A 24,610-nucleotide genomic window follows, 5' to 3' on the forward strand; every position below is an offset into this window, starting at 1 on the left:
GAGAGAGAGAGAGAGAGAGAGAAGATGAGTAAGTATAGAGAGAGAGAGGATGAGTAAGTATAGAGAGAGAGAGAGAGAGAAGATGAGTAAGTATAGAGAGAGAGAGAGAGAGAAGATGAGTAAGTATAGAGAGAGAGAGAGAGGATGAGTAAGTATAGAGAGAGAGAGAGAGAGAGAGAGAGAGAGAGAGAGAGAGAGACAAAGGGACAAGAAAGTGTGTGTGTGTGTTTGTGTGTATGGTATGCGTTTGATGTATAGATGGGTAAAGTCTCTCTGTCGCCGTACCGCGTTGTTGGCTTCGCTCTCCTGGCTCTTGGCCTGCAGGGACTGGACCTGCTGCTGGGCCTTCTGCAGCTCACTGACACACTGACCTGCTGCACACTCATACTGGTTCAACTGGCTCTGCTGCTCCTCGATCAGAGTCTGGAACACACACACAAAGACAGGGGTTAACACACACACATTACAGTCCACGTTTACCGAATCCCGCTTCGCTCACAAATGAATACTATGGGAGAGATAGAGACAATAGTTTGGCACAGTATTGCTATCCAACCGCTCTAGCCACATCTGTTTATAAGGAAAAGGGACAATGCACCGAGCTGGGCTGTTGGTGACTGTACTTTCCAAACCAAATGCTCTGTTCACCCATCTTTCTATGCTGCTAAAAGCAGATCCATCCTGCGGATATTCTCTCGAGAACTCCCTGTGTATGTTAAGTGCTCTGCGGTGCCCCTAATGTAACTTACCTAACCAGTGTGTCACCATCTCCCTTACAGCACTCACATCCTATATTTATAGGTTTACACTACACTCCGGGAGGAAATCCCACAACACACACACACATGTAAGTAATATAAATCTGTTTAAATCCCTGTTAGAATGGGAACATGGCTAGATGTATGTGGTGGTATGTGGATTGACCTTCTTATACTGTAATACATACAGTAGAGGTCCTAAGAGCTACAGTACAGACTATAGATACCTACAGGTCCAAGCCAAAAACATACCACATGGCCATAGTCCAGGCCATTTGAGTAGCAGGGAGAGATAATGCACATGCCATAGAAATAGAATGACTTTGAACTAGAAAGTCCATTCTAGTAATTATATGCCTATGGTGCATGCTGTAATATAATGACATCCACTCGCCTGGTCTGACATTGCGCGGTACTATCAGGGGTTGCTGCCCCCGAGGCTTATTGCTGCTGTGAAAATAGGCTAATAGTGGTGCCACTCCATGTCCCCCCATGCGCTAACCTAGTTTAGTGAACAGGGCTGGGGCTGGCTGAGGCCTGAAATCCCATTCACATTAAGGAATGCTCCTAAATCAGACACAGGCACTGCCTGCACCTCTGTCACAGTCTATTATCTACTGAGGCTCACAGAGGAGCTAGAGTCAATATGATTGGAATTTGAGAGCTACATAGAGCTACTGTACCAAAGCACCCAATGAACCTTATTCCAAAGGACGCTTACATATCTTCTGTACACCGTGTTTGCTCTTCATTCCATCGACCTTGGTTGGACTGCAAGGCAACATGACATGAGACGGCCTACTCTTTGTTTTGCAGTAATACATTGAGCTTTAAGTACAGACATACAGCTTTAAGAGTCTGGGATGAGACTTGATTATGGAAAGAGAACCTGGATTTGTCAACACAGTTCTCACCACTCAGCAGATGAGACTTGGTTATGGAAAGAGAACCTGGATTTGTCAACACAGTTCTCACCACTCAGCAGATGAGACTTGGTTATGGAAAGAGAACCTGGATTTGTCAACACAGTTCTCACCACTCAGCAGATGAGACTTGATTATGGAAAGAGAACCTGGATTTGTCAACACAGTTCTCACCACTCAGCAGATGAAACTTGATTATGGAAAGAGAACCTGGATTTGTCAACACAGTTCTCAACACTCAGCAGATTTCTGTAGCAGCCCCAAGGCAAAATACCTGCTATTTGCAAGAAATTATTTGAGGATATACACTGAGTATAGAAAACAGTACGACATCCAGGTGAAAGTTATGATCCCTTATTGATGTCACTTGTTAAAGCCACTTCAAATCAGTTTAGATGAAGGGGAGGAGACAGGTTATAGAAGGATTGTTAAGCCTTGAGACAATTGAGACATGGATTGTGTATGTGTGCCATTCAAAGGGTGAACGGGCAATTCAAAAAATGTGTCTCTGAACGGTGTAGGGTAGTAGGTGCCAGGTGCACCGTTTTGTGTCAAGAACATTTCGAAAAATGTATTTAACCTCTACAAACGTTTCCATAAATTATAATAATTCACATTTCCTGTTGCTGCAGGAGTATTTTCCTGCTGTAGCAAACTGGCTCAAATGAAGTACCTCTGTTCTGTGAAGATGGCAATATCATTCTAGGTTTGTTAACGTGCCTCTGTGGTTGGCCAACCATGACAGCTCCACTCTCTGAGCGCACACTCACTCATTAGTATGGCTGACTGGCCTGAGGGCTCTACATGAGAATCCCTCACTACTTTTACCACACAGACACACAAACAAAACACACATCTGAAGGATTGTATGATGTGCATTTTAGGCATGTAGACACCTGAGTCACACAATGATCTCACAGACACAGATGCACCCGCACACATACACACATACACACAATGATCTCACAGACACAGATGCACCCGCACACATACACACATACACACAATGATCTCACAGACACAGATGCACCCGCACACATACACACACACACACACATACACACAATGATCTCAAAGACACAGATGCACCCGCACACATACACACATACACACAATGATCTCACAGACACAGATGCACCCGCACACATACACACACACACACACATACACACAATGATCTCAAAGACACAGATGCACCCGCACACATACACACATACACACAATGATCTCACAGACACAGATGCACCCGCACACATACACACATACACACAATGATCTCACAGACACAGATGCACCCGCACACATACACACATACACACAATGATCTCACAGACACAGATGCACCCGCACACATACACACATACACACAATGATCTCACAGACACAGATGCACCCGCACACATACACACATACACACATTGATTCAAGTGCTACGGAGCGCACATCCTCTGTGCATCCTCTCTGGAGGGAGGGGGGGGGGAGAGGTTAAAGTGATGTAGATGGACAGCTGGATTATCCAGCTAATTAGCCCGGAGTGTGGTGAGATCACGGAATGTTCTCACGGTTGGGAGCACTGCACTGTCTGCTGAATTCACAGATAACAAACTAACCTTCTGGAATAGTCTCCATATTCTGAGATTTGTATATCTGTAGATGATTAAAATATGCTACAAAAAGGTTTGTAGTAAAATAATCCTATTGAAATAAATAAAAAACCTCATTTGATTTCAGTTACTGTTCCAGTAGCTAAAAAGTGGGAACTACAGACCAGAGGTGAACCAAAGTCTGACTGGAGAGCTGCAGTGTTATACCTGGTGGGGGCGTGGGGGAGGACACTCATGATACAGATCCTCCCACAGCTCCTCCATCTCAGCCAGGTTCAGACCCCCATCTATCCCTCCATCCAGCCTGATCAGAGGGGCCTCCAGGTCGGGCACATGGACATGAATCTGCCCCTCTCCATTCCGACCTCCATACAGCAACCCCAAGGCCGGCTCATGGAAGCTCAGTCTGGAGCCTCCGCTGCTGGGGCTCTGTCTGTTGAGTACAGGCAGTCTGCTTCCCTTGGGGCTCTGGACTGGCCGGTACACACAGTTCTGGACCAGGCAGAGGGCCAGGGAGAGGTGGGTGGCCGACCTCAGTGGAGTCACCAGGTGGTGCTCCTCGGAGAGGGAGTCCGAGAACCGATCATCCAGGGGGTCCTGGGGATACTCTAGCCCCTCGTGCCCATCTTTGATTGCAGACAGCTGGGTAGATTCTCCGGTTATGTCCAGGGAGTCTATAGAGGGGCTGGAGCTGGCTCGGCCCACCAGGGTAGGGTCGCTGTCCGAAGCCCGGGGCGTAAGGTTGGACCCAGGGATCAGCGTGAGCGAGGAGGGGGTCCCCTCTGGATCTTTCTCCCCTCCTCTTCCTCGTCCTCCTCCAATCACGCTGACCGAATACCTCGTCGATGGGTCACAGGAAATACTCCGTGCCAACTTCCTGGGTACTTTACACACAGCCTCGTAGTCTGAGTCCGCCACTCGCCACGCCGTGCACCCTCGGCACTTCCTGGGTGAACGCGTGACAGTCCCACAGCGCTGTGACCCCACAGCCGTCACCTCTGGCGCAGGCCCTGCGCATTGTGGGGGATGCCCATGATGATGATGATTATGACCCCCGAACTCTAACCCCTCCTCAGCCCAGGACTCATACAGAGAGTACACCAAATCCTCCTGGAGCAGAGCACAGTACTTAGCATGGGTCAGACCGGACATGTCCACCATACCATCCCCCTGTACCCTTCCTCCCCCTCCTCCGGTATCCCCAGGCCCAGTAACGGCCCATGCACAACCGCCTCCATCCTCCCTGTTGGTCTTCCGGTAGAGGCCACCGATGAGGCCCCGTAGCCGGTGTTTCTCCTGGAGCAGCCTCTGCAGCCGTTCAATGGACAGGGCCTCCACCCGGGCAATTACTGTGTCAAACCTATACATGCGCTCCAGTGTGAAGGCACACTTGGAGCAGGCGAACTCGCCGCGGCCGTCGCGGATCAGCTCTCGCCCCAGGGCGTGGGACAGGAGCACCTGCAGGTTGAGTTTGGAGGCGGGGTGGAAGATCCATCGCCGTTGGTTACCGCAGAGCTCCCTCGCGCAGATACGACACGCCTCCTTCATTCTGATGTCCAGCATTCCACACGCACACAGTCAAGACGGAGGTCATTCACCTGAGCTTGGTGTTTTGTGTGAAGACTTTAGTCTAATACCGAAAACACCTTTATTTTGTATGATAAACAAGATCCTTTGTATTAAACTTCCATTTTCCTGAAGAAGAATGAATGGCGCTCCCATGGCGCTTCTTCCACTGACCTCACCTCAGATGCTCCTTGGTGGGGTTGAGGTCCCGGTTGCCGTTAAGTGTTGTATAAATAATAAATAACATTTGATTGATGGAGTTGAATGAGATGATGCGATGCTGTTATTAGCTTAAGTATGACTGCTCATCCATCAACATCTGTGTATTAAATCATTTATTAAGATGTAAATGTTGGCATATTGCATGTAACAGTCCTCTTATCTGCTTCTCTCTCTTCAGAAGAGATGCAAAACAAATAGCAACCACGTGGTTTCAGACAAATAAATACCACTAAAATTCAATATAAACAACAGGTAGAGAGTCATTGGAGAAACTCAAATATTGTTACTGGTAGCCTGCAAAGGAAACGCAGACAGCAGCAAGCAAGAGATGCTCACAAAATCCAATCCTCTAGATATAATGCCTTTTTCCCCTCTTCACATTCTGCCAGAGTTGCTGTTTCCATAGGAGTATAAAGACGTTGGATGGATTCTAATAGCATATTGCTTCTTAGAGCAGCAGATGGCAGACAGCAAAGTCGTCCAGTATCCTTGGTCACCGATTCTGTTGCATTCCGTAATGGAAATTCTGATGCAATGACTTAAAACCCGAAAGGGAAATAAAAAGTCATTCTGGTGTTATATTCCCTAAATACACATGAGCCTTTCCTCCTTTCGCTCCCGGTTGTTTCATTTCGCGTTTCCCGACACAAGAAAAACACGCGTACGTTCCGCTGCATCACTTGGTTTGGCTGTCATGGGAGGCTCCCGCTGTTAGGTTGATCATCACCGGTAGACTACCACCATATCCCTTTAACCAAACACCGTCACTGCAGAGAAGTGACACACCAAAACAATTATTTCGGTAGCGGCAATCAGGTCCTCCGCAATCCCTTGACAATCATTCATGATTTATTATATCAACGGTGAAGATGGCGCGTTTCAGCCCAGCGGCATAGTAGATCCTTTTGGCAGATAATGATGTGGCAACGTCGTAGCACTGGCAAGAACGGCTGCAGCGGCGGAGCGCACCATTTCACGCATTAGGGGTGCTAAAATATCTGATCGTCTATATCAAGATATTATAAAGTTGTCCTATATGACATGATAATACCGGTTCTACTGTCATATAATAAGAAATTCATTTAAAGCTACAATTCGGTCAATTTTGTCAATGTTGAATAAAATATTTTGATAATCTACAAAATGTCACCCGGGGTGCCATTAGTTATTTTGGTCCAGTCTACACTAAACTTTGTATTCGCTTTATTGAGCAGGTGAAATGCCAACTACCATTTAGTAGCATATAGTGACATTAGTGTTTGCATAAACTCTTACACCATGTAAAGCAGTAGATATATTTTATATAATAATAAACAAGAATAACATTATTTTCTCTAAATTTGGTCATAATTAACCACCAGATTAGGGCTCTCGAGTGACGCAGTGGTCCAAGGCACTGCATCTCAGTGTATAAGGCGTCACTACAGTCCCTGGTTCGATTCCAGGCTGAATCACATCTGGCCGTGATTGTGAGTCCCATAGGGCGGCGCACAATTGGCCCAGTGTCACTGGGGTAAGGACATCATTGTAAATAGGAATTTGTTCTTAACTGACTTGCCTAGTTAAATAAAGGTTACAAAAATATATATATAATTGGGCTTTTATGGGGGCAATATCAATTTCTTATTAAAAAATTAACTATTAGGGGTGCCTCTCCCGAGCCCGTTGGAGAGTTGCAGCGATGAGACAAGATTGAAATTGGGAAACAGGGGTAAAATACACACAGAAAAAAAGACAATGGCACACACAGTCAGCCAGCCAGAGAGTTGACTTGGACTTCAATGGCACACACAGTCAGCCAGCCAGAGAGTTGACTTGGACTTCAATGGCACACACAGTCAGCCAGCCAGAGAGTTGACTTGGACTTCAATGGCACACACAGTCAGCCAGCCAGAGAGTTGACTTGGACTTCAATGGCACACACAGTCAGCCAGCCAGAGAGTTGACTTGGACTTCAATGGCACACACAGTCAGCCAGCCAGAGAGTTGACTTGGACTTCAATGGCACACACAGTCAGCCAGCCAGAGAGTTGACTTGGACTTCAATGGCACACACAGTCAGCCAGCCAGAGAGTTGACTTGGACTTCAATGGCACACACAGTCAGCCAGCCAGAGAGTTGACTTGGACTTCAATGGCACACACAGTCAGCCAGCCAGAGAGTTGACTTGGACTTCAATGGCACACACAGTCAGCCAGCCAGAGAGTTGACTTGGACTTCAATGGCACACACAGTCAGCCAGCCAGAGAGTTGACTTGGACTTCAATGGCACACACAGTCAGCCAGCCAGAGAGTTGACTTGGACTTCAATGGCACACACAGTCAGCCAGCCAGAGAGTTGACTTGGACTTCAATGGCACACACAGTCAGCCAGCCAGAGAGTTGACTTGGACTTCAATGGCACACACAGTCAGCCAGCCAGAGAGTTGACTTGGACTTCAGTATAATTTTCAGTGAACGGGTGGAGCAGGCTCCATAACCTTTCCATCCTTGTGTTTCTAGCCTCTTCTATATGCAAATAAGATCTCCTAAATAGACTTACAAGTAAAGGCCATTAATGCACTTCAGTACAGAGGGGATACATTTGAGATTTTCCATTGTCAAAACATATCAGGAACATGCTTCTATAATAGTGATGGTGGTCACTCTTGCTCGATCATTAATAATGATTATGGGAAGAGAACCATAAAGTCCAGATCTGTCATGTATTACATAATTGTATGAGTGGGATATAACCTTAGTGGGTGGATAGCAGTGTTAGTTACACAACAGATCAGAACAGATGGCCTGGCCACGGCTCTCACAGCTCCGGATGCTGCTAAGTGCTGCAATAAAGTGCTTCTATTCTAGTCAGTCTTGCCTAACTGACCACATACCCTGACCAGGGACAAATCTGGACCCGAGTTATAGCACATGGCCATCAAGACACGTGGTCAAGAAAAATCATTGGATATTGTATTGTATTATATTCTAGAACTGTATATCCCAGGAGGACCAGGCTCCAATGCCTTCAACCAGGCATCTAATATATAGATGACTACATAAAGCTATCCATCACAAATAGCCATAAGGCAGAGAGGACCATGCTGTAAAGCAGAGAGGGAAAAAACATGACACAGTAGGACAAGGGGGCCATAAAACAGGTTACTACGACTACAAATGCTACAAGGAGAGAACAAAGAGAGAGGCATTTGTGGTGCAGTGTGCACACGCCCTGGTGGACGGCTGACCGCTATTGTAGCGGGTGCTGCGAATGAAGGGATGTAGAGTGATATGTTGAAATGAAGGTAAACCGGTTTTGATGTTTTGATTGAAATGAATGATTGCATTTTTTTGGCAACATGAGGGATGCTGCCGCATATCAATCATATAAACGCACTCACTGACAAGGGCAAACCAATGACATCAAAACATCCCATTGGCTACACCATGAGAACACAACACTTCAAATAGGGTTTGGCTGTGTGAATAAATTAGCTGCACAAAACTACATGATGCTTTAAGCTCAATGGAATCTGCAGTGACAGTGTATCCCTGATGGTGTACAGACAGACAGTCATGCACTCACACTGTGACTTCACTTATCAGCTTTGGTCCTCAAAATAACGAGTCGCCTCAAAACAGAATGTTACATGGCTAGAGATGACTATTAGGGCCAGGTCTCCCTTGGAAAATGAATTGTGTTATCCCCAAAGGGAGACCTGTGTTATATAAAGCCAAGAGTAAGATATGAATCACAACAACAACAACCTGCTCATACTTACTATGCTTCATTTTCAAACCCATGTAGGCTTCAGTGCTTTGCTATATGTTAGTGCATGAAGAGGAAGCCATTTTCCCTAAGGGCAGAGCTGACCTTATGTCCTGGTTCAGCTCCTCACTAGTGCCTGATTATGAGTGGCTTAAAATGGTAGTTTGAGAGTGGTTGGGGGTCCTTGATTAAGCTTGTTGAGGATTTGGGATTTAAAATGAGGACTGCTTAAGTACGAAAAATCTTCTTCGGTCGAGTCCACTGCTAAATCAGAGTTGGTCCAAACTCCTCTTTAAGCATAGACCGCAATCAAGCAAGAGAGAGCTGGAAACAACAAATCACAAACAAACAAAAAAACAGCACTTTTCTCTCCTCTTCTTGAGAACAACATCAAATGAGTTCATTTATTTTATTTTGTGTCCTAGCATAAATAGCATCAGCTGCCTCTGTCCTTTCCCTACAGACCATCACAGTACATTTATATCACCACATCTCTCTCTCCTGGACGGCCTGACATTTTGATTGATCTCATTAGCCGTGGTGTCTGGGGAACCAATTAGAAGCTAGGTGTTAGTGTCTGTCTTAGACAACACAACTTGATATCTGCGTGTGTGTCATTGTTAGCACCAGAAGGTCAGCATGACCTATTGACAACCTGGCTGAAACACGAGCCACTTAAATGCACACAAACACACATGCTTGCACGCACACTCACTCAAAGTACATGGATTTTTACGGTAGGGGAGTGCCAACATGGAGGTTCTGTGGCTTCAAAACAGCACCCCCAGTCAGTCATCTAGTGTATATATAAATGATTGATTCAGAAGTGTACAAGTGCACACAGACACCTTTCTGTCTTGTATACAGTTGTGTACACACGATTGAGTTCATATATAGAACACGTTGACAGACAGGTGAAAAATAAATCCTACCTCACTATAAGGCGGAACTACAGGCCAGAATATAATGATGTTTAGGTCATTTGCTGTCATTAATGTGGCAAATCAAAACAAAGTTCAATGTATGCCATTGCCTGTTCCTCTCATTCATTCGTTCTCCACTTGCAAAGACCCCTCCTCCTGACATCGATTGGCCCTTTAAATGCAACAATGATCCATTCAGCCTAAGTGACAGCCAGCCAGCGGTGGTGGCCCTGGGCAGTGGGACAGCGTCACTGTGTGAAATCTGAGCTGATATCGGTCCTGGCAGGCACATTTGCATCCCAGAGCCAAGCTGATTTACAAGGTAACATGCCTTTAGAGGAACGTTGGGGCTTTGACTGCTTCTATTGAGAAACTCCCACTACAACAAATATGTGTAAGATTCAAAGCTGTCGCCAGATTAATAGAGCCAAGAGCCTTGGGAGTCAAAATGAGAGAAATACACATAATCATATCATACTAATGAATTGTAATGACTAGCAATAGATAATGACTAATAAGTGATAATGGCTCAGAAGAGGTAACTGTAGATTACCAAAGCTAACAAGTGACAACGATCAACCAAACTATCTTGCTCAAACTGACAGGTATACAGTATGGATACACTACACTGTACTGCAGCTATATTTCAATTGTAGGCCTGTGAGGTGTTGTGACACTTTTTTACACTTGAAATAACATTAGATTTCTTTTCACTTGACACACAGTACCACACAATAGCTATTTCATTTCTATGACCGAGCTCCAACTCCAGTCAACACACACTCATAAGCCTGTTATGCTGCTATCTGTGTAATTTGAGAGCCCCTCCTCTCAGAACATGACTGATGAGAATGTGTCTGTTCATAAATACATCTTCACATCATTTGTTTACCACAGACTAAAATAACCCCCTCCCTTCGGGCCGACAGCGCCCAACACAATACACAGGGATTAACAGCCATGAGACATCAACGCAGACGGATCTAGTAATGCTTTATTACTCAGGTCTAGCACCTGCTCTTTACCCACAATGCATGTGGTTATCATCTAACAATGGCTACTTTACTTTCAATGAATTCAATCAACTGCAAGGAAACAAATACTTTAGTGGGTTAGTTGATTTTCATGTACTTTTCTTTAGATGGTGACCAAATATTCTGTAGTGAATGTTACCTTACTTGGCGTGCCTGTCTGTCTGCTATGCGTTTGTTATCCAGTAGAGGGCCTGCTCTCACCAACAGAGTGGGATCTGGTGCAGGCCTAACACCTCAAAGTGCGTACTCTTTATTTAACTTAATAAAGAACTCAAAGCTGCGATATGAAGTGTGTTTCTGTGCTCACTTCAGGATTCACTCACCTGCATCTCCTGCTCAATGCGCAGCCTCTCCCTGCCCAGCTCTTCCTGGTAGAACTGTAGGAGAAACGGCCAGGTTAGAAAATGAGGCGTGTGTGTGTGTGTGCGTTTGTGTGTGTGTGTATGTGTGTGTATATGTGTGTGTGGTATATGTGTGTGTGTGTGCGTGTGTGTGTGTGTGTGCGTGCGTGCGTGTGTGTGCGTTGTGTTTGAGTGATATCTGTCCAACAGAGTGTAATATCTCACTCTCACTAATGAAGTACAACAGCTGTAGTGGTGAATTGATCATTCAGAGAGGAGCAACACTACCCCTCCCTGCCTGCTACCACAACAACACAACACATCACACAACACAATAGACAGATTGAACAGAACCAGCTGCATGGGTTACAGTAGGTATAAATGAAATGAATTGATTATGAACCAGATTAAAGAATCACGTTTTACTTCTCCATCTTATGACAGCTCCATTGACAATGACAAATGGATGTCTGACTCCTAAATCAAGACAATGTTCGATTTTGACAACTGAAAGGATATAGAAAAATAAGTTGTATTTTTATTGGGTAAATACCTTTAGTAACCTTTAGTGGACTGAAGTAGGCTTGAACACAAATAGGCTTGAACACACAAATAGGCATGTCGCTATGTGCTTTTTGACAGGGGTGTTTATGTGTGTGTTGCGCTGTGTTACCTATAGGTGTGTACCCACATAATAGACAGATGTGTTTGCGTGTGTGGGGACGGGGGAGATATGACGAAGAGGAGGAGAGGTATGGGAGAAGAATGGGTATGGGTGATTATTTGTATGACTATGAATCATTTTTTCGTCCTTTTATTTATTCAGGGAACTGAGAACAGGGTCTCTTTCACAACGGTGCCCTGAGTACAAACATGTTCAGAATCAAGAAAAAGGAACCAAATAAAATAAGATCAACAACAAAAGGTTCCAATAATACAATTCAACACATAAACCATTACAATCATTCAAAACAACTGCAATCCTCAATGAACGCATGTAACACCAGAGCTGTAAACAGGCCTAGTAGCACCAGGGAATCCAAATTAAAGGTTATTCCACAAACTGGGGACACTAAAACTAAAGGTCAGAGTCAACCCGTCATTCTGCCCCACTTGTTTTGAGCCCCATCGGTTTAGCTAAAAAAATGAAAAATAAAATAAATAAATAATATATAACAATCAACAACAAAAAAGGAAAAGCTCTGCTGTCGGGACAGCATTATGCAGGCCCTAACAGTTTGACTGCTGTCGGGACAGCATTATGCAGGCCCTAACAGTTTGACTGCTGTCGGGACAGCATTATGCAGGCCCTAACAGTTTGACTGCTGTCGGGACAGCATTATGCAGGCCCTAACAGTTTGACTGCTGTCGGGACAGCATTATGCAGGCCCTAACAGTTTGACTGCTGTCGGGACAGCATTATGCAGGCCCTAACAGTTTGACTGCTGTCGGGACAGCATTATGCAGGCCCTAACAGTTTGACTGCTGTCGGGACAGCATTATGCAGGCCCTAACAGTTTGACTGCTGTCGGGACAGCATTATGCAGGCCCTAACAGTTTGACTGCTGTCGGGACAGCATTATGCAGGCCCTAACAGTTTGACTGCTGTCGGGACAGCATTATGCAGGCCCTAACAGTTTGACTGCTGTCGGGACAGCATTATGCAGGCCCTAACAGTTTGACTGCTGTCGGGACAGCATTATGCAGGCCCTAACAGTTTGACTGCTGTCGGGACAGCATTATGCAGGCCCTAACAGTTTGACTGCTGTCGGGACAGCATTATGCAGGCCCTAACAGTTTGACTGCTGTCGGGACAGCATTATGCAGGCCCTAACAGTTTGACTGCTGTCGGGACAATATTATGCAGGCCCTAACAGTTTGACTGCTGTCGGGACAGCATTATGCAGGCCCTAACAGTTTGACTGCTGTCGGGACAGCATTATGCAGGCCCTAACAGTTTGACTGCTGTCGGGACAATATTATGCAGGCCCTAACAGTTTGACTGCTGTCGGGACAGCATTATGCAGGCCCTAACAGTTTGACTGCTGTCGGGACAGCATTATGCAGGCCCTAACAGTTTGACTGCTGTCGGGACAGCATTATGCAGGCCCTAACAGTTTGACTGCTGTCGGGACAGCATTATGCAGGCCCTAACAGTTTGACTGCTGTCGGGACAGCATTATGCAGGCCCTAACAGTTTGACTGCTGTCGGGACAGCATTATGCAGGCCCTAACAGTTTGACTGCTGTCGGGACAGCATTATGCAGGCCCTAACAGTTTGACTGCTGTCGGGACTCTTTATGTCGGCCCTAACAGTTTGACTGCTGTCGGGACAGCATTATGCAGGCCCTAACAGTTTGACTGCTGTCGGGACAGCATTGTGCAGGCCCTAACAGTTTGACTGCTGTCGGGACAGCATTATGCAGGCCCTAACAGTTTGACTGCTGTCGGGACAGCATTATGCAGGCCCTAACAGTTTGACTGCTGTCGGGACAGCATTATGCAGGCCCTAACAGTTTGACTGCTGTCGGGACAGCATTATGCAGGCCCTAACAGTTTGACTGCTGTCGGGACAGCATTATGCAGGCCCTAACAGTTTGACTGCTGTCGGGACTCTTTATGTCGGCCCTAACAGTTTGACTGCTGTCGGGACAGCATTATGCAGGCCCTAACAGTTTGACTGCTGTCGGGACAGCATTATGCAGGCCCTAACAGTTTGACTGCGGTCGGGACAGCATTATGCAGGCCCTAACAGTTTGACTGCTGTCGGGACAGCATTATGCAGGCCCTAACAGTTTGACTGCTGTCGGGACAGCATTATGCAGGCCCTAACAGTTTGACTGCTGTCGGGACAGCATTATGCAGGCCCTAACAGTTTGACTGCTGTCGGGACAGCATTATGCAGGCCCTAACAGTTTGACTGCTGTCGGGACAGCATTATGCAGGCCCTAACAGTTTGACTGCGGTCGGGACAGCATTATGCAGGCCCTAACAGTTTGACTGCTGTCGGGACAGCATTATGCAGGCCCTAACAGTTTGACTGCTGTCGGGACAGCATTATGCAGGCCCTAACAGTTTGACTGCTGTCGGGACAGCATTATGCAGGCCCTAACAGTTTGACTGCTGTTGGGACTCTTTATGTCGGCCCTAACAGTTTGACTGCTGTCGGGACTCTTTATGTCGGCCCTAACAGTTTGTGGGCAACGTTTGTCACCAGTATAGTGCAATTCATGTATTGTTTAGTGTTTTGTAGTGGCTTTGCTGGAATGCATTTTAAAAAACTGGTTGATTTTATCCCACCAGGATTAACATGCTAAATATCACCACTGGGTGAGGTATCCCAGAAACCCTGTGAATTAAGCTATGCACCTGTTATTATAGGTCTGTACACACTACAGGAACTCAATCAGTCAAATACATACAATACATAAAATAATACAATCAATCATTGAACCATTGACCCTAATGCAGCCCGACACAGGCAATTTTCACATAATAGGGATCCTACGTACCTCCGCATCGCTCTCTTTCTGCAGCAGGGAGGAGGAGAGGTCCTCTACCTCTCCCTCCAGCTCTCCCACCCTCAGTGTCAGAACACTCTTCTGTCCACTCAGCTCAGTGATCATAGCCTCCTTACAGCGCAGAGCACTGGTCAGCTCCTCGATCACCCTACAGGAGGGGAAGGACAGAGGGGTCCGTGCCATAGACACGGTGGGCAAAGTTTGACTTCCTCAATTAGTATGAAGGTGTGGATTGCAACTTTTTGGTCACTGGTTCAAATGTGTCTCGAATGAGCAGGTACTTGTGTTTACCTGTCTCTGTAGGTGTGTGATGCGGGGTGGTGAGACTGGGTCTGGAGGTTCTCCTCCTCTTGGCTGTCCTCCATATCCTCCAAGAGGGGCTGGGGGCTCGACCCAGTCAGGGAGGCCATCCTCTCAACCTCACCTCGCGCTAGCTGGGCCTCCTGGAGGAAACGCATGAAAAGGTCTGGGTGTCCGTCTGTATATTTGAAAGCTGATCTAATAATCGACCAACTCATTTAATCTCAAAAAATAAGGCAACCATTGTTGGAACAGTTTAATTATGTGTGTGTGTGTACCTCCTGCAGGAGTTGTATCTTGGTCTCCAGCAACTCCTGCATGTGGTCGATCTCCTGCTTTCTCTCCTCACATCGTCTCTGCAGCTCTGCCTCATTGTGACTGGACAGGCTCTCTGCTGTCGTCCTTTAAGAAGAGAGGAAGAAATGAGGGAGCATTGTGATTGGTCAGAGTGTCTTCTGTTGTCCTATCACAGAAATGAAACAAGAGGCAACATCTATCAATAACTACCAACAGTCATCCACTGTGCACGTGCATGGGACTTTTTAGGTTTGTAGCGTGGTCAGGTCAGGACTAAGACAGGATATTAAGTCATATGAATTCTCCCTGCTATAGCTCTTGTGATACCCTACACCTCCGAGCTACGCATAGAGACCAGTCACACACCCAGGGTGTGACATTTTATTGAGTTAACTTGTAGTTCTGTGTGAGCGCAACAAAAACATCACGCAGACCAAGGCTGGAATTCAGTCGAACGTGACGGAGCTATCATTATCAACTAGCTCTCAGTCTCACGTCAGTCTCACTTCAAACTTCTCCCAAACGTTACATTTCAAAGTGTTTAAAGGCTAAGTTTAGACATAAACTCTGAATTTTTAAGGTTAGGGTTAAGTTTAGGCATTAACTCTTATAATCTTAAGGGCAGGCATTAACTAGTTAAGGTTTGAGATCGGCTTAAAACAAAAATCTCAAAATCCAACTTTTTATCACTGGATTTGAACATGCAACCTTTAGCACCAGAGGTGGTTGCCTCCGCCAATCTGCTATGTCCTCGCAAAACCCAAACCTACTTGAAGGTAACCGTGCTCACTGTTGCCCCTAGTGGCCAGTTTCCATCTCCTGATAGCCTCAGACATGGATGGATGTTGAATACTGACCTGTATCACGGGGGACCTGACTGATCATTATGCAGAGTCTTTGTTTACAAATTACTGCCCCCCCACACACACACATTTGGGCCAAACAACCGTTGAGTTAAATGGGTTCTTCCAGCTCAAAATGCGTATCAGACGATTCAAATTGTGGATGTACTTGCATGTGACAGAGCGCTAAATTGTAGCTTGGCCCATCAGATAACATGGCACACTTTAGCCCTATGCCATCTTCGACAGGTGGCCCTGGTTATATCCTGGAAAAAGTGCATCAGCCAATCAAATGTTGAAGTAGTTGGACATGTTCCAACACTTGTTCATGGACATACTGTATCTAAGTCCAACAGCACATTCTTTGACTGACTGATCAAATTGCTCTCTGTATAAAGTGCCTCGTCCTAATTGTCGCAGATTGTGGCAAGGGTTTGAGTCTCACATGAGATTCCCCGCATTGAAATGTTGATTTACATGCATTGTGTAATAGAGTGCTGAGAAAGGACGCCAACAGCTTGAAAACAAAGATGATTAATGAATTGAACGAGCTACCTCTTTCTTCAGCCTTGCACACAAACACTGCTATTGCCTAATAATCATATTGCATAGGCTATATTACATGGACGTCACCAGCTACTATTTAGAGTTCTGTCACATGCAAGTACATCATTGCTTTTCATTGGCTGAAACACATGTTGAGCTGGAGAACCTATTTAACTTTAAATGTGTATGTGCGTGTGTGTGTGTGCATGTCTTTAAGTATCTGTTTCACTGAGTCACTCAATGACGCCATCCCAGAATTCCTGCTGTGCATCCCAAAATGGCACCATCCCGCCTGCTCTGTATGTATACTCTGTTCCTCCTGTCCTCTCATCCTCGTCCGGACCATCTGACTATAGCAGACGGCAGCTCAGATAACTAGGATTATTTTCAACCAGACTGTGTAATGCTACTGTCTGTCTGCATCGAGTGGCAGTCTAACTGGTGGCAGTTAGGAGAAGATTAGTCCTTAAACTCAACTAGATATTTATATTATGACAATGAACTCAACACACACTCCCCCACATGCATGAATATATTCACAGCACCCCCCCCCCCCCCATCTCCAACACATGCCCCCTCTGATTTCAGGCCTTGGACTCTAGGCTGGAGGCACGAGCCAGCAAAGTGGACCTTTAATCTCATAGCAATCTGATGAATACACAGAATATGTCCATCAAATGAATTCCGCTTCAGGGGGATATTAAATTCAAAGCCTAGCGGCAACAGCAGGGGGTGTGGGGTTAGGGTTGACGTGCCAGGTATTGCCTTTCATATCCCGTCTGTACGCCAAGATATCAGCATTGCCCTTTTGTAGCTGGCGAGTGTGCGATCCCATTCGGTTGGACACCAGGAGTGCATGTGTGTGCGTGAGTGTGTGTACAGTATGTGCAATGTGTGTGTGTGTACGCTCCTGTGTGTGTGTGTCCTGTCCTCTTTCACCCCACCAGCTGTGGAAACATGATCTGTGGTGTTATCTATAAAAGATTGTACCCTGTGAGGACCCCCTACAGAACACTGGTCTATGCCTACAGTTTTAGGCTGCTATAGGCAGCTAATACACCATTTTAGTGAGAAACAGCTTTAAGTTTAATGTTAAGGCCCATCAAAGACTAACACTCACCAGTGTGTTTAACCCTTCCATAATCACTTGGGCAAATTGTTTTTCTGAATACAAGCGAAGCATGTCACATTTAGTCATAAGTCTGTCGGTCTTTGGAAAACATTGAGATAATTCTCAAAGGGCATTTCAGGAAGGATAAAAGTATTATCTGTAGCATTGGTGATGTCATTGTTAGGCAATTAAGGCCATTCACAGTGCATGGTTACAATCTGTTGGTTGGCGGTCAGTCTACCTCACATTTGAATTTGAAGCCATTGTAAGAAGTGTGAGATATTCAGATTAGATGACTACAGTCGGTCAACAGTCAGTCTGGATGTGTCGTGCTGTACTTACAGAGCCTTCTCATGAAGGTCTTGTTTCTCCTGCACCTCCTGCTTCAAGCTCTCCACTTCTACCTTCAACTCGATGTTCTGGAATAGAGGTGGGATGGAACATGGAATGATTGCTTATTGAACAAGAATGATGTATGACAGCACACATGACAGTATTATCCTCCTCCTGGCCCACACCAAAACGATTCATCTCAAAAGATAAGGAATATCAAATAGACATTTTAAAACAAGTCAATGAAGTCATAGAAACTCAGAGAAGTACAGACACAACGAGCGCTGGAAAACGCAGGAGGAGCATTGCAGTCTCACACAGGGACCGATACAGAACCATAATCACAGTGGCTATGTCCAGGAAAACCAACGTTCCAACAGCTGGGCCTAAAATAGTGAATAAGCGATCATACCATTTTTTGACTCTTATGTGGATGATGATAAACATATGTTGGTATGATGTCATTTTTAACATTTAATTTACCTTTATTTAACTAGGCAAGTCAGTTAAGAACAAATTCTTATTTTCAATGATGGCCTAGGAACAGTGGGTTAACTGCCTTGTTCAGGGGCAGAATGACAGATTTGTACCTTGTTAGCATGGGGATTTGATCTGGCAACCTTTTGGTTACTAGCCCAACACTCTAACCACTAGGCTACCCTGCCGCCCTGCAGGAGAAAAGGAGTGGCTAATAAGTCTGGCTGCACATCTGACTGACTTACTGCAAAATTAGAAATTATGTGACTAAACTCAAAGAGAAGAAGAAATGGTTATATGAAGCCAAGATCAATGATATAAAGAATGATCAAAAAAACTTTATAGTACTTTAAATTAAATTATGGGCAGAAACACAAATTCATCTGGAGTGCTGCATCAGATGACATGGCCTCCACAATCCCCCGACCTCAACCAAATTGAGATGTTTTGGGATGAGTCTGACTGCAGAGTGAAGGATAAACAGTCAATAAGTGCTCAGCACATGTGGGAACTCCTTCAAGACTGTTGGAAAAGCCTTCCAGTTGACTACCTCATGAAGCTGGTTGAGAGAATGCCAAGATTGTGCAAAGCTGTCATCAAGGCAAAGGGTTGCTATTTGAAGAATCTCAAATGTAAAAATATTTTGATTTGTTTAACACTTTTTTGGTTACTGCATGATTCCATGTGTTATTTCATAGTTTTAATGTCTTAACTACTATTCTACAATGTAGAAAATAGTAAAACTAAAGAAAAACCTTTGAATGAGTAGGTGTTCTAAAACTTTTGACCGGTAGTGTATGTGTTATGGCTTTTCAACATCTGCCATATCGTGGATTCAGAACTACAGTATCTAATAGAACTCAGAGGCTTTTCTTTGATGGAAGCTTCTCTAATGTCAAACATGTAAAGTTTGGTGTACCGCAGGGCAGGTCTATAGGCCTCCCACTCTTTTCTTTTTTTACCAATGACCTGCCACTGAAATTAAACAAAGCATGTGTATCCATGTATGCTGATGAGTCAACCATATGCGCATCAGCAAACACAACTAGTCACTGAAACCCTTAACAAATAGTTGCAGTCTGTTTTGGAATGGGTGTCCAGTAATAAACTGGACCTGAACATCTCTAAAACTAAGAGCATTGTATTTGGTACAAATCATTCCCTAAGTTCTAGACCTCAGTTGAATATGGTAACAAGTGGTGTGGCTGTTGAACAAGTTGAGAAGACTTGGCATTACTTGGTGTTACCTTAGATTGTAAACTGTCATGGTCAAAACATATAGATTCAATGGTTGTAAAGACGGGGAGAGGTCTGTCCGTAATAAAGAAATGCTCAGATTTCTTGACACCACACTCCACAAAGCAAGTCCTGTAGGCTCTAGTTTTATCTGATCTGGATTATTGTCCAGTCAAGTGCTGCAAAGAAAGACCTAGTTAAGCTGCAGCTGGCCCAGAACAGAGCGGCACGTCTTTGACCCCACCAGACATGCCACCAGGTCCAGAACAAATTCAAGGAAACGTACAGTATTATACAGAGCCATGAGTGCATAGAACTCCCTTCCATCTTATGTAACGCAAGTGAACAGCAAACCTGGTTTTAAAAAAACAAACATAAAGCAACACCTTACGGCACAACGCCTCTCCCCCATGTGACCTTCTTGTTGTGTGCATATACTGACATATGTGTTACTGATAGATGCGCACACACACAGTTTTTAAATGTATGTAAATTGTTAAGTATTTTGTATGTAATATATTTTTGGTTGTGTCAGACCCCAGTAAGACTAGCGGTCACCATTGGCGTCGGCTAATGGAGATCCTAATAAATCAAATCGACATACATGATGTTCTAGAACTAGGGACTGACACAGAGCTGCTAGTCATAGTATGAACTTAAGAAGTCTGGGCATATGAATTGATTGGCCTCCTTAAGAACACTTGATGTGGATTGGCTACACAATCACAATGCCTGCATAATAACAATGTCTGTGTTCCTGTCACGAAGCCATGAAAACAATATGATAAGTATGTGAGCGGACCATGTAACTGGGCTCTAAAGCGGGAAGGTGGAATAAACGAGTCAGGAGTAGGTTTTCTTGATCGAACACAGTTCTCTATTGAGGGCATTTGGTCAACACAAACACTCCAACATAATCAATGAAAATCTCCCAAGGAAACACATACATCTTCTCCAGATGAAACAGGAACACAATACGATTATCTTTAAACTACAACAAAAGTCACGGGATTGTCACCATCTTAGTGGTTCTTCCTGGATAGCTCCTCTCTCTCCGTGGCCATCTTCCAGAGATAGTTTTCCCCTCCTCTCTCTGCTGGTTTCATTCTCTCTCTTATAGGGGAAGGAGAGTATGTCATTAGTACCGTCAGCTGTGCTTAATTGCCTCTGGTTACCTTGTCTCCCATGCCTTGTTGTGCTTCTATCCGTGAGCCCAGCCTGCCCTCTGGTGGTCCTTCCACAAGTATGACTGTAGTGGACTGTAGTGTAGATGGACTACGTTATGGACTGTAGCTGGACTGCTGTATGACTGTAGATGGACTGTAGATGGACTGCGTTATGGACTGTAGCTTCGCGTTCCTAGGAAACTATGCAGTTTTTTTTTTTTTTTTACGTGTTATTTCTTACATTAGTACCCCAGGTCATTTTAGGTTTCATTACATACAGTCGAGAAGAACTACTGAATATAAGAGCAGCGTCAACTCACCATCAGTACGACCAAGAATATGACTTTCGCGAAGCGGATCCTGTGTTCTGCCTTTCACCCAGAACAACGGAATGGATCCCAGCCGGCGACCCAAAAAACGACTTCGTAAAAGAGGGAAATGAAGCGGTCTTCTGGTCAGACTCCGGAGACGGGCACATCGTGCACCACTCCCTAGTATACTTTTCGCCAATGTCCAGTCTCTTGACAACAAGGTTGATGAAATCCGAGCAAGGGTAGCATTCCAGAGGGACATCAGAGACTGTAACGTTCTTTGCTTCACGGAAACATGGCTCACTGGAGAGACACTATCGGAGTCGGTGCAGCCAGCTGGTTCCTCCACACATCGCCGACAGAAACAAACATCTTTCTGGTAAGAAGAGGGGCAGGGGCGTATGCTTTATGGTTAACGAGACGTGGTGTGATCACAAAAACATACAGCAAATCAAATCCTTCTGTTCACCTGATTTAGAATTCCTCACAATCAAATGTCGACCGCATTATCTACCAAGGGAATTCTCTTTGAATATAATCACAGCCGTATATATTCCCCCCCAAGCTGACACATCGATGGCTCTGACCGAACTTTATTTGACTCTTTGCAAACTGGAATCCATACATCCTGAGGCTGCATTCATTGTAGCTGGGGATTTTAACAAGGCTAATCTGAAAACAAGACTCCCTAAATTGTATCAGCATATCGATTGCGCAACCAGGGCTGGTAAAACCTTGGATCATTGCTATTCTAACTTCCGCGACGCATATAAGGCCCTGCCCCGCCCTCCTTTCGGAAAAGCTGACCACGACTCCATTTTGTTGATCCCTGCCTACAGACAGAAACTAAAACAAGAAGCTCCCACGCTGAGGTCTGTCCAACGCTGGTCCGACCAATCTGATTCCACACTCCAAGACTGCTTCCATCACGTGGACTGGGATATGTTTCGTATTGCGTCAGACAACAACATTGACGAATACGCTGATTCGGTGTGCGAGTTCATTAGAACGTGCGTTGAAGATGTCGTTCCCATAGCCCGCCATAGCAACGATTAAAACATTCCCAAACCAGAAACCGTGGATTGATGGCAGCATTCGCGTGAAACTGAAAGCGCGAACCACTGCTTTTAATCAGGGCAAGGTGACCTGAAACATGACCGAATACAAACAGTGTAGCTATTCCCTCCGCAAGGCAATCAAACAAGCTAAGCGTCAGTATAGAGACAAAGTAGAATCTCAATTCAACGGCTCAGACACAAGAGGTATGTGGCAGGGTCTACAGTCAATCACGGATTACAAAAAGAAAACCAGCCCCGTCACGGACCAGGATGTCTTGCTCCCAGGCAGACTAAATAACTTTTTTGCCCGCTTTGAGGACAATACAGTGCCACTGACACGGCCTGCAACGAAAACATGCGGACTCTCCTTCACTGCAGCCGAGGTGAGTAAAACATTTAAACGTGTTAACCCTCGCAAGGCTGCAGGCCCAGACGGCATCCCCAGCCGCGCCCTCAGAGCATGCGCAGACCAGCTGGCTGGTGTGTTTACGGACATATTCAATCAATCCCTATCCCAGTCTGCTGTTCCCACATGCATCAAGAGGGCCACCATTGTTGCTGTTCCCAAGAAAGCTAAGGTAACTGAGCTAAACAACTACTGCCCCGTAGCACTCACTTTCGTCATCATGAAGTGCTTTGAGAGACTGGTCAAGGACCATATCACCTCCACCCTACCTGACACCCTAGACCCACTCCAATTTGCTTACCGCCCAAATAGGTCCACAGACGATGCAATCTCAACCACACTGCACACTGCCCTAACCCATCTGGACAAGAGGAATACCTATGTGAGAATGCTGTTCATCGACTACAGCTCGGCATTTAACACCATAGTACCCTCCAAGCTCGTAATCAAGCTCGAGACCCTGGGTCTCGACCCCGCCCTGTGCAACTGGGTACTGGACTTCCTGGCGGGCCGCCCCCAGGTGGTGAGGGTAGGCAACAACATCTCCACCCCGCTGATCCTCAACACTGGGACCCCACAAGGGTGCATTCTGAGCCCTCTCCTGTACTCCCTGTTCACCCACGACTGCGTGGCCACACACGCCTCCAACTCAATCATCAAGTTTGCGGACGACACAACAGTGGTAGGCTTGACTACCAACAACGATGAGACGGCCTACATGGAGGAGGTGAGGGCCCTCGGAGTGTGGCGTCAGGAAAATAACCTCACACTCAACGTCAACAAAACTAAGGAGATGATTGTGGACTTCAGGAAACAGCAGAGGGAACACCCCCCATTATTCATCTCATATGTATACTCTATATCATCTACTGCATCTTTATGTAATACATGTATCACTAGCCATTTTAACTAAGCCACTTTGTTTACATACTCATCTCATATGTATATACTGTACTCGATACCATCTACTGTATCTTGCCTATGCTGCTCTGTACCATCACTCATTCATATATCTTTATGTACATATTCTTTATCCCCTTACACTTGTGTGTATAAGACAGTAGTTTTGGAATTGTTAGATTACTTGTTGGTTATTACTGCATTGTCGGAACTAGAAGCACAAGCATTTCGCTACACTTGCATTAACATCTGCTAACCATGTGTATGTGACAAATAAAATTTGATTTGATTTGAATGGAGCTGGAATGTGGTATGGACAGTAGATGGACTGTAGATGGACAGCGTTATGGACTGTAGCTGGAAGGTAGCTGGAATGTGGTATGGACAGTAGTTGGACTGTAGATAGACTGTGGTGTGACTGTAGATGGACGGCGTTATGGACTGGAGCTGGAATGCTGTATGGACTGTAGCTGGACTGTGGTATGGACTGTAGATGGACTGCTGTATGGACTGTAGATGGACTGTGGTATGGACTGTAGATGGACTGTGGTATGGACTGTAGATGGACTGTGGTATGGACTGTATCTGGACTGCTGTATGGACTGTAGATGGACTGTGGTATGGACTGTATCTGGACTGTGGTATGGACTGTAGATGGACTGAAGATGGACTGTAGATGGACTGTGGTATGGACGGTGGTATGGACTGTAGATGGACTGTGGTATGGACTGTAGATGGACTGTGGTATGGACTGTAGATGGACTGTGGTATGGACTGTGGTATGGAATTTAGATGGACTGTGGTATGGACTGTAGATGGACTGTGGTATGGATTGTAGATGGACTGTGGTATGGACTGTAGATGGACTGTGGTATGGACTGTAGATGGACTTTGGTATGGAATGTGTGGATTGTATCTGGACTGTGGTATGGACTGTAGATGGACTTTGGTATGGAATGTGGTATGGACTGTAGATGGACTTTG

At 45.4% G+C, this 24,610-nt stretch overlaps 1 protein-coding gene across 1 annotated transcript in view; it reads right to left on the reverse strand.

The window, feature by feature from the left end:
- Positions 1-24,610, reverse strand: part of LOC135559065 (myomegalin-like) — a 125,204-nt gene that overhangs the window by 45,728 nt on the left and 54,866 nt on the right. Inside the window, 6 exon segments of the mRNA XM_064993417.1 lie at positions 286-423; positions 11,105-11,158; positions 14,635-14,791; positions 14,935-15,086; positions 15,222-15,345; positions 18,082-18,158. Coding sequence (XP_064849489.1) covers positions 286-423; positions 11,105-11,158; positions 14,635-14,791; positions 14,935-15,086; positions 15,222-15,345; positions 18,082-18,158 — 702 coding nt within the window.

Source organism: Oncorhynchus masou, chromosome 17 (assembly GCF_036934945.1).
Source record: "Oncorhynchus masou masou isolate Uvic2021 chromosome 17, UVic_Omas_1.1, whole genome shotgun sequence".
NCBI classification, from domain to species: domain Eukaryota; kingdom Metazoa; phylum Chordata; class Actinopteri; order Salmoniformes; family Salmonidae; genus Oncorhynchus; species Oncorhynchus masou.